The sequence below is a fragment of the Artibeus jamaicensis genome, unplaced genomic scaffold (assembly GCF_021234435.1).
Source record: "Artibeus jamaicensis isolate MK-2021 breed Jamaican fruit bat unplaced genomic scaffold, CSHL_Jam_final contig_332, whole genome shotgun sequence".
NCBI classification, from domain to species: domain Eukaryota; kingdom Metazoa; phylum Chordata; class Mammalia; order Chiroptera; family Phyllostomidae; genus Artibeus; species Artibeus jamaicensis.
In genome coordinates, this window is record NW_026521788.1 from 9024800 (window position 1) to 9036811 (window position 12012).

General features: G+C 35.6%; 1 protein-coding gene across 1 annotated transcript in view; it reads right to left on the reverse strand.

Annotated features, from left to right (window-relative positions):
• Window positions 1–12012, reverse strand: part of PCDH15 (protocadherin related 15) — a 789434-nt gene that overhangs the window by 213840 nt on the left and 563582 nt on the right. Inside the window, exon 18 of the mRNA XM_053663991.1 lies at window positions 11612–11740. Within this exon, the coding sequence (XP_053519966.1) occupies window positions 11612–11740 (129 nt within the window). The remainder of the gene's footprint in view (window positions 1–11611; window positions 11741–12012) is intronic.

Sequence of the window (12012 nt, forward strand, 5' to 3'; positions counted from 1 at the left end):
TTCCCAAGGTTTAGGAAGGACAGAAGGAGGGGAACCTAGAAGCTGACCAAAGTGTATAACCTCTGAACCACAGTAGTCAGCATACTCAGATTAGCTCAAATGTACAAAACAAACTTACAACAAGTGTACTACTAAACTTACTAATAACTTTATATTCTCTATACATGGGTGCCTGCCATCAGTTCTGTTCCCATGTGTATGTCAGCAATGAACTTGCTATCTCATCTTCACTGTATGTGTTTGTCTCTCACTTGAATCCTTCTCTTACAAGCAAGACAGAAACGAAGAAACAAGCTTGGGTAAGGGGGTAGAGCACCTGACTCAGGTATCTCCCTGGAAGCAATTGTCCATATGTTTAGCATTTTGAAAATAAACCCCTTTAAAGATATTTTATGATCACTTGTACTTTGAAGTTTTGCACATGAAACTATCTATGTGAGACCGAAGATGGCAGAAGAGTAAGTGGAAGCTACACTAACCTCCTCCAAGGACCAGTCTGTAATTACAACTAAATTGTAGAGAAATCATCTTGAATAACTAACTGTACACTAGCTGGATAGAAGCCTTATAACCACAGACAGACAGAAGTAGCCATTTCACCACAATGTGACTGGTAAGGAGGCAGAATCACTAGAGGGCTGACTGGGCTTCCACAGACAGCAGCTGAAGATCTGGAGGCATATTTTTGTGGGTTTTTTTGCAGCAAGTTACTTTAAAATACAATGATCAAGTGTTGGAAACAGCCCATCAGTAGATGAGTGGGTTAAAAAACTGTGGTACATTTACATAACATAGTGGAATACTATGCAGCAGAAAAATAAGGAATTCTACTGTTTCCCTATTACTTTTCTGTCTAGATGTTTTATCTCTAATCAACAGTGGGACATTGAAGTCTTCTATTTTTTTCTCTGTTGTATAAATCACACTTCAGAAGAGTCAATGTTTACTTATATATTTAGGTACTCTGATACTGCATGCTTATAAATTTATAATTAATGTATCTTCCAAAAATTCACATTTTTATCATTATATGACCTTTTTAGTCTCTCATTATAGATAAAACATTGATCAAAAAGATAAACATTGATTAAACAAATAAATATTGCTAAAGAATAAATTAAAGAAGACATCAATAAATGAAAATAAGCCAATATTCATGAGTTAGAAGACTTAATATTGTTAAAATGTCCATACTGCCCAAACTGATTATAGACTCAATGAAATCTCTATCAAAATCCAATGGCATTTTTTACAAATTTGTTCATCCTAAAATGTATATGGAACCATAAAAGATACTGAGTAGCCAATGGGATCTTGAGTAAGAAGAACAAAACTGGAGGCAGCATCATACTTCCTGATTTCAAAATATATTACAAACCTTCAGAAATTAAAATAGCATGATATAGCATAAACACAAACACATAGAGAAAATGTACAAAATGGAAATCCCATAAATAAACCAATGCCTATACATTTAACCAGTCTTTGACAAGTGATCCAAAAATCACAATAGGGAAAGCACTGTGCCTTCAACAAATAGTGTTGGGAAAACAGGATATCCACATGAAAAAGAATGGAACTGGACCCTAATCTTACACCATAGACAAAGATTAACTCAAAATATATTAATGACTTTTACGGCCTGAGATTATAATACCCTAGAAGAAAATGTATTGAAAGTGTTTACCTACTAAATAAGTATTTATAGAGAATTTTTAAATAATAAATGTAATATTTATAACAAAACCATAAAATTAAGTAATATAAGAAAATATCTTTATGATCTGAGTAGAGCAAGTAACAATTGAAAAATGATAAAGTTAGCAATCTTAAAAATAAAAAATGAATGGATCAAAAGGACCATTTAAGGAAGTAAAATGCAAGCCCTTTGGTTGGAGAATATGTTTGAAATACAAGTAATAAGAAGGGAGTCATATCTTGAACATATAAAGAACTCCCAGAGATGAAGAAGAAAAATTAATATTAACCCAATAGATAAATGGATATGAAACTTATATAGGCATTTTGGGGAAAAATCAAAATAGCTATTAAGTATTGGAAAACATATTCAATCTTATTAGGGAAATCATGACCACAATGTGATAGTATTTATTAGTTCAAATTAGAAAGATTAACACATCACGAATGCAGATTGGGGCTATTACTAACTTACAGAATTCTTGGTACCATCACTATAAAAATATTTGGCATTTTCAATGAATTAAATATACTCTTACTCATAACATAAAGAAACTCAGGGACATGTGCACCAGCTAACATTATATAACAGTATTCACAACATCACTGATTACAATACCTCAAAATAGAAACCATTCAAATGCTCATCAGTAATATAATATGAAAATTAAATGGGATTTGGTCACATAGAGCAAAAAAAAAAAAAACCCATAAATGTTCGGGCAGATATATGGTTGAATCTCACAAAGAGAAAGATGGACTAAAGAAGGTAGATACTAAAACATACATACTCTACAATTTTGTTTAGATTCATTAAAAAAACTAAACTATATTATTTATGGATGCTGATTTGGTAAATATGTAATAGATAGCAAGAGACTATCTTAGGGTTAATTATAGGTGGTAGAAAGTATTGAAAAATTGTGACTAATAAGAATCATGCAGGGTGTTTTCGTGGTGCAACCTGGGTTGTACTTAGAATTCTATTTACTTTATAATAATTTATTAAACTGTACAGTTGTGTTTAAATAGCTTTTTCTATATTACACACATTTCATAAAGTTAAAGGACAAGTTGTGGTCTTCATAAAAGCTTTCAGAAACAGTAGAAATACTTCCATAACCCCTGAAGTTGATTGCCAGGCTTCTTCCTGAGTTAGGCAGTAAAGTCAGTCTAAGTAATTGCAGTGAGCTGTCACGTTTGTAGAGAAGAAAAACTGAACCCAACTAAAGTGAATAAGCTGTGAATTCTCATCAGTCTATAAAACAAAAGTGCAATTTGTACAAGGTTGGATCTCATAAATAAATAATATAGCATTAAAAGGCACAATTAGATGAATGGATCAGGGATTTGTGAAGCAGAAATAGTTGGCATTTTTTATATAAATATAAATAATTTAAATGGAGTAGATATTTTAAATAGATAAATTAAAACGCAGTTCTAAAATATAACCAAACAGGCTACTTACAGTTTTCTCCCATGTAATCTTTTTTTCAAACATTTTATCTATTTATCTTTAGAAGGAAAGGGAAGGAGGGAGAAAAATATCAATGTATGGTTGCCTTTCATGCGTCCCCTGCTGGGAATTGGCCTGCAGCTCAGGCATGTGCCCTGACTGGGAATCCAACCGAGATCCTCTGGTTCACAGGCCCGCACTCAATCCACTGAGCTACACCAGCCAGGGATAAAACAAAGCACCTGAACAGGGATTTGAACACCCATGTAATTTCATACCTGTGAACATCCTTCATTGTTATTTCCTGGACTCCTGGGTGGTAAATATTTTGCCCTGTATCAACATATAATTCAACTGTTCTTTGCATTAACACTACTTTTACAAACAACTCTATGTGCACTATACTACACGCTAAAATTCTAAAAGAAGATAAATACCAAATATACAACATTTTTCTCTATTTAACAAGAAAACATGTTTACTTGTGAGTATGTGAGTGAGGTAAGCTAAATATATATGTTTAGGTATCAAAGTTTATTATATGTTTTCCTACAATGTTTACGAATCACCAGTATAAAATTTATTCTTTGATTATTTTAATACATTAGGTCTAATTTATTTTCATATCTTCTAAGGGGCAAATATTGAGTTGGATGGTGATGTTTCTGAGATCAATATGGCATGGTCTCTGACTTCAAGTAATTTGGATATATAGGTAACTTCCATGTACTTTACAAAGTACTATTAAAAAGTTGTACACTATATAAATTGGGGATGGGAGTAGGAAACTGTACATAGAAAATCTCAGAAATGGATTTCTGGAAGAGATTATATATGACTAGAATTTTCAAGGATGAGTTAGATAATAAAGAAGGGAGAAAGAAGAAACTGAGATAGGAGGCATAAGCAGAGGCAAGGAAAGAATCACAGGGAAGTTCTGAGAACATATTATCTATAGTAACTTGCCTACAAGCACGTTACTAATACCGGAAGTAAAGTTGTAAAGTAGTGGTAGGAGGTGTGTATGATTTGTTGCATTGTGGAATACCTCCAATAATTGGGCTGTGCTTTTTAGAGACATCATTCTAGCAGTTACACTGAGGACAATTATGAGGGGTCAAGGACAGTGTCAGGACAAGCAATTAAGAGGGTGTAATAATAGTTCAGATGAGAAATAATGAGAGCCCGACTCTCGTTGTTTGGAGAAAGGAAAGGATTTGAAACATGTAAGATACCAAGATTGTTGATTGGCTGGAGCTGGACTGTGAGGGAGATAGAGGTGACTGAGATGACTCCTCAACATTTGGCTTTGGGCATGGCTAACCAAGATGCGTGGTCTGGAGAAGGACCCCTTCCTGGGAAGATAAAAATAATGGCTTAGTCTTAAACATGTAGAATTTGAGATGGCTATCAGGGATAAAAGTGGATTTGCTCAAGATAAGTATCTATTTGGGGCTGTAGCTTGAAAGGGCAGAAGGGGCTAAAATATATCTATGGGAAATACCAGCATCCAAGTACAATTAAAACTGTGGTTTTAATAGGAGTGAAATTCCCAAAAGGTCTGTGTAGAATCAGAACGACTGAGAACTTACTTTCAAAATTTGTTTTGGATATATTGATTATATTGATTATGGTGATGTTAACAAAAGTATACATATAACCAAACTTAAACTCACCAAATTGTGTCTGTTCTGTGTAGCTTTTTAATATTGTATTTAAAATAAACAGTTTAAGAAGTAATCAGATAAAGGGAAAGCAAAATGAATAAGATATTCCCAAACATAAAAACTGGTCAGAATGGCTATCGTTAATAAATCAACAAACAAGTGCTGGTGAAGTTGTGGAGAAGAGGAACCCTAGTGCACTGTTGGTGGGAATGCAGACTGGTGCAACCACTGTGGAAAACAGTATGAAATTTCCACAGAAATCTAAAGATGGAACTGCCTTTTGATCCAGTGATTCCACTGCTGGGACTATACCCTAAGAATCCTGAATCACCAATTCAAAAGAACCTGTGCACCCCAATGTTCATAGCAGCACAATTTACAATAGCCATGTACTGGAAACAGCCTAAGTGATCGTCAGTAAATGAGTGGATCAAAAATATGGCGTATTTACACAATGGAATACTAAGCAGCAGAAAGAAAGAAGGAACTCCTACCTATTGTGACAACATGGATGGAACTGGAAGGCATTATGTTAAGTGAAATAACCCAGGCAGTAGAAGACAAACATCATATCATCTCACCTATAAGTGGAACCTAATCAATGGAAAAAGCAAAAGAGCATAACAGAACCAGAGCCTTGGAAATAAAGAACTGACAGTAACCAGAGGGGATGAGGGAGAGAGATAATGGGGACAAGAAGGGGAAGGGGCAAGAAATGGAAAACAAATAGGGGACTGATGGGCATGGAAAAGGGTGAGATGGACTGTGGAAGTGGAGGGGATAGGGTAGGTGTGAGAAATGAAAAAAATGGCTGGACAACAGTAACTGAGCAACAATAAATGTTTTTAAAAAACAGGAGAAAACATAGTAGAGCTTCAAGAAAGAGAGATCCACTTCTAATGTAGGAATAAAGTAGTTCAGACAAAAATTACATTTAGCAATAAAGATGTCATTAGTGACCATGCACACTGTTGGTAGTTTATTATATGTCTGGGATTATGTAGAGGTGAATATTTATATGTACACACAAATGTATATATACAGTTATTATAATAACGGATAACAAGACTAAAAACTTCTAAAAGGGTAAGTCACAAGTATTTATTGTGTAAACAAAATCATAACATTTTCTAATCCACTTATGGACTGATATTTGAATATCTGGAGGATCACCAAGTTTCAACAATATTCACCAGCAATGGCTAAATCTCCATTTTTAGGTAACAGCATTAAATGAATGCTACCAATTTTGGGTGGTGGTTTTTCCTTTTCTCAACTAAGAACAGTGTTTGCATTATATAGTTTGACTTCACAAAAGAAGCCATAAAATTCCCCACTTGTGGCCCACTTAAAAAAGAAGTATTATAGTTGTAGGCACTGTTCAATGTCATGCTGAGCTACAAGAAATAAATAAAAGACCATAAAGCTCCCCACCTTCATTTCATTTTTAGAACCCACACGGGGAGATGACAACATTAATCAGACACAGATCACTGAGGGTCAGATTTATTTTGCTTAATATTAAATTGTCTTGTTGAAGGAAATATCAGTTTTAAAAATGATACCATTGTTACCTTTCTAAAGACTGCCGTTTACTAATGATTTTAAAACTGCTTTAAGGGTTTAAAACGAAATCTTTGCCACTTCATTGCTGCTGAGATGTAGCATGCAGATTTCACACTGGGAATACGTTTGTGTTTCAGGTTAAATAAATTCCAGTGCTTTTGTTGTAGAACTGGAAGAACATCTTTGTTGACTCAGGCCTCTATTTTTGTTACTTAGAGCTAAAAGAAGTCAGTTCAGCATGAGAATTTCTGCAAGGTATTAACTAGAAATTTGCTGGGAAGTAGCTAACCCAGTACTGTATACAATGTTTAGAACTTGTTTAATCTTAATGGGCAATGATGTTTCCAAGCTTGCTTCCTCAACGCATCTGTGCCTGCATTCACACCCAGGGTTACTCTGAAAAACAGAGGTGAACCATTTCAGGAGAATTTGGGCCCCTAAGAAGCTAATCAAGGAGATGGTACTACAAAGGCTAGAAACAGTTGATATGAGCTCCAAGGCTTCCTCCCTCCATACGTCCCTCCTCTGCCTTGCACTCCTCCCAGATAAGCACACACAGTAATGGATTGCAGCACCTGAAGGGCAAAGCGTGCCCAAGTAAAAACACCATCCAATTCTCGCTTATGCTAAATTCTATTAGACAAATACGAAGAAGTCCTCTTTGTGACCCTGTATCTCAGGCAGTGTTTGCTGAAACGGAGCTTTCTTTATCTTCTCCTCACTCCCCATCTTGGTGTCAAGATTGGATACATCAAATATTACGTGAGAAATAAATGAAAACGGCACCCATTACACTAAACTAAGCATCATGATTATCCACTTCTGAAGACCTGGGGTTCGAGTTAAAACCAAACTCATTTCCCTGGCTCTGACATATTAGAATTAATTTTCCCAGAAGGTCCTCCAGTTTTAGGAATAAACAGAATCTTGGAAATATGTCCAAGAAATGTATCAAACTCATTTAAAATGGCATACATATGGTATTTGTCTTTCAGTGCCTGGCTTATTTCACTCAGCTTTCCAGTTCCAGTGCCTCACCTTTAACAGGAAGCTAAATGACAAAACAAACAAGCAAGCAAAATATAACCAAAGACACTGAAATAGAGAACAGGGGCACAGTGACCAGAGGGAAGAGGGGAGGGAATTTAAGGGGAAAAGGGGAAGGATTCACAGGAAAAAGTATAAAGGACACATGGACAAAAACTAAGGCGGGGAAATGGAAGGGAGGTGGGGAGCACGGGGGGTGGGTGGGTGGTGGGCTGGGATGAGAGTAAAAGACAGAAAACTGTACTTGAGAAATAATTAAATTTAAAAAAGAAAAAATAATAAACTGACATACATAATTCCAATAATAGACCCAGCTTTACCCTCAACTATTTGCCTCATTTAACAGTAAGTAAATTAACACAGACATGCAAACACTTAAACATAATTCTTTCTCACTTTCTAGACACCCAGGAATTTGGGATCAACCTAGGCTTTTGTACAAGCTGGTATGAGGCCTAATGTCTGAGACCCATTTTAAAAATGAATTATCGTCAGATGGTTCCGAGTCGGAATATGCACAGAATAGATTCTATCTCCTGTGAAAGCCTGTGAAGGGTACTAACCCAAACTCTGTACTGACAAGTGAAGTCTTTATATCAGCAGCTATTTCACCAGGGCTTTCTGCTTGCCCATGTGAACTTGACACGTTTCAGGTCAATTTTCCAGAACCCCTGTAAAGTGATATTCCATTACTGTAAGATTATCGATTGGTTCTCAAATTGCCTCTTCAGCTCAACTCTGTCTTGCATCATATCTGCCCTGTATCTTTATTTCCTTTTTATTTTTCAGTCTGTAACCTCACTAATTTATCAAGGTTCTGCAGATGACACATACTGCCGTGAATCTTGACATTGCCACATCAGTCTCTGGGCTGTCTTTTATTCCTTTTAGTAAATAACTGGCATGATGCACTTGACATTCGCCATAGACACAGAGTCTATTTCTACTGTTTCTGCTAGTTCTATTTTCTACATACATACATTTTTTCCAATTATACTGCTACTGGAAGTACTTTGAGAATATAGAGAAAATTTTCAGGTTTAAATTTGATGTATTATAGCTGTGTAAAGTACGTTCTGTGTTAAAAACAATTACTGGCTGGTAGTTAATTTTTTACCATGCTGAATTAAAATGTTTGCTTTGTTTAATCTATAAATATCACCTCATAAGTTTTTCCTGTTTAAGCCTGATAGTACAGTACCACCTTAATAAATAAAAAGTTCCTCTGCCATTTGAATCCAAATACTGGATTATTCACACCAAAACACTATTAGAACAAAACTCAAAGTCAGGAACTCAAATTCAGTAAAAAAAAAAGCAACCATATAATATCTTTGTGTTGAGTCTAAATAGTTTTGGTGACAGTTACCATGAAATTTTATAAGCAGAGTGTGAGTCATTTAGTGAAATTGATATATTGTATAATTATCATTAGGCAGCAACAGGAGACCACTATGATGTATCCAAATTCCATTCTATGAATATTACAACTTCTCTGGAACTGTGCAGAATCTGTTGGATGCACCTTCTTTGGATATTTTTCTCCTCCTTTGTATTTTCAAACTCATTCTGTTTTTGTTTTTTCTTTTAAGAAAACATGTCTTGTCTAAAGACCAGGACGATTTCTGTTTTATCAAATTATGAGTGCTAAGGTCTATGTTTCCATTTTTGATGTTGAAATTATAGAGACCATTTCTCATGAAACTGAAGAAACAAAAGATAAAGAATGCTTAATGCTATAATTCCTTCAAAAACAAAGAATCACTAAGAAAAGTGACAAATAGAAGTTAAAAATTAACTAAGAATTATCATTATGTAATGTCTATTTATATGTTACTGTTCCATATGGAATATGGAACATAAGTGTGTGTATATATATATAAATGTAAATATACACATATGTATATATTTCATATGGGTTTATTACTCTAATACTCAGTAAATTAAGAGAAATTGGAAAGATTATTTTCCTAAAACATTTCAACACCTGTTTACTTTATCTGAATAGTTGTAGATATAACTGATAAAAATTTTAGTTTTCATCAATGTGGCATCCAAGAGTGACAACTGTAATGCAATTTAATTAACATTATGATTAGACTATTAGTTCAAGCCTAATACATATGTCTAGGCTATTCTAATTGCCTTCTAATTCAGCTTTCTAGATTTAGAACCTCCCATTATAATCTACACAAAAGTAATCTTTAAATGATCAAAATCTGATGATCTCACACCTCAGATCCTCCAGGGGTCCCCCATCACCTTCTACAACATGGCAAAGAGAAATGTCTTTGATGGCACATCTTCTTGACTATGATTAGGACATGTCACCTGCTCTCATTCATCTGTGCTTTTATTCATGAATTTACCTTTCTCTAGACAGTTTCCCACCCACATCACCCCTTGAAATCTTTCACCAGTATACATTTTTCATGAGTCAACTTCGGTATTGCCTCCTATTATGTTTTCTGCCCATGCCTCCCTTACCACCTTGCTTGCTTGGTGTAAAGAAGCTGGCAGTGCTCCATGCATGTCCCTCAGAGCACACGTACTCTCTGGACAACTTCCACCTGCTGGCATCTGCAGTCTGACTGAATGCCTTGATATCAGAATTGCAGAGAGCTGGCTGTTTGCTTGCACAGGAAGCAGGATGTGTGGCAATGCGCCCCCTCCACAGCATCCGGGGTGGCCAAGAACTCTCAGGATTTAGTGCAAGAATTTGTATGATCCGTCACTTCTTGGGATCGATAATTCTGCAAAATATGTTCTGAGCCATTTCCCAGAATTTTCCCTCAAAATGAATCTCCAGTCTTCCTAATAATAGATGGTTAGTAGCAATCCCTTTACTGGCTACCATCTTTTCACGGCATCACTTCCTACCTCCCTATTAGTATTACTTAACTTCTCAAATAACAGTTCATACCAGACTAAGGTAAAACATTTGATACCAGAGGCATTGTGTGGGGTTCTGGAGTTGATTGGTTCGCTGCCCACATCCATCCAGCCTCTCCAGCATGTTGAAATAGCACAATTACCCAGATGCTCTCCTGTCATGAATTGGGATGACATAAAGGCATAAGGGGATGTATGACTGATGCAGTCGCTCCAGGATTTAAGAGAAACAGGGACAATGATAACAATTATGGCTGTGGAGTTGGTAGTTTTAGTAAGTATTATCCATGCTCTGAGGGACTCAAACTAACTGTTCCAAATGTCAGGGCATGGTGTGAAAGTCAGAAGCTCGCTAGCATGGTATTTAAAGAAACCTTCCTTTTTACAGCTAGTGAGAATATTAGGATGAAAACCAGACTCTCTGTCTGATTGTCACAGTGGCTGAATTGCAGAGAAGTCTTACTTCAAAGTGGAAGCACACCTCCTGTTTAAAACCCAAGGCCTTAAAGGGCAGAGGTGGGTCTCTGAAACAGACTCAGGACACCTGGGTGACTCAGTCCTCCTAGAGGACATGTCCTCCCTGCCCAGAGGCCATAGAAAATCTCTTTTAGCTCAGGTAGATATCTCAAAATATGTACACCATCCTAAAAATTTTCCCTCATCTTATGACTTTTAGACCATTAACTATGGCCTAACTTACAAAGCACTGTCTCTGCTAAAAAAAAAAATCAAACAAACAAACAAAAAACTCCAGGACTTTTCATCAAAAGGAATGCAGAAACTGGCTAAAGTGTCCGGTTAGAAATGAGAAGAACATGCCTAGGAATGAGTGCTGAGTATACTGGAAAGAGGTTGTGTGTGATATATTAATATAAGGTACATAGTAGATGTTAAGTGCTTGTTTATACACCAAATGAACTTACATCTAAACAATTGTATTTTGAGCTACCCATTACCAAATTTATACTTAATGAAATAGCTGGTTACATATTTATTTTAAAGTCTTTTATCATAATTCCAGAACATAAAAATGTATAGTAAATAAGAAAAGAATACTCTTACATGAATCAGCATTCACTTACACAGTGGTTATAAAATGTAAACCAGTGAGCTTTAAAGTTTAAATCCAAATGGACATATGATTTAAAAAAATTCTTGAAGAGTACCCAGCCCAGTGACTGAGAATGTATGTACTTGAGTGGCATCTTACATGACTCCCAAGGACCCTCACAAAGTGCTTTCCAGCCATTTCGATGCTCCATCATTGAAAACCTATTGCACTTACCCTCACTTGACCCACAAAGGCATTGGCTTCTTCTTCCACCACAGACAGATTCCTAGGCAGGTAAGGATCAAACATTGGTGCATTGTCATTGACATCTGACACCACCACGTTTACTGTGGCAGTTGAGGTCTTAAAGAGAAAAAAAGAACTTAATGTGAGAGAAATTATTTTTATTTGGATGACAGTTAATTGTTCATTGTGGCATGTGTCTATCTGAAAAGTATCTCAATGTTATCCCTATTACTTAGTTTTCCAAAAAATTTTTTAAAAAGAGAAAATTTACAATTTTTAAAACCTCAAAAACAAATGGAAACATCAAACAGTAATATTAAAGTGAAAAGTTCTTCAGTGTCAAGTTTTTATTTGGAGGGTACCCTTTAGAAACTGATTTTATCTATATA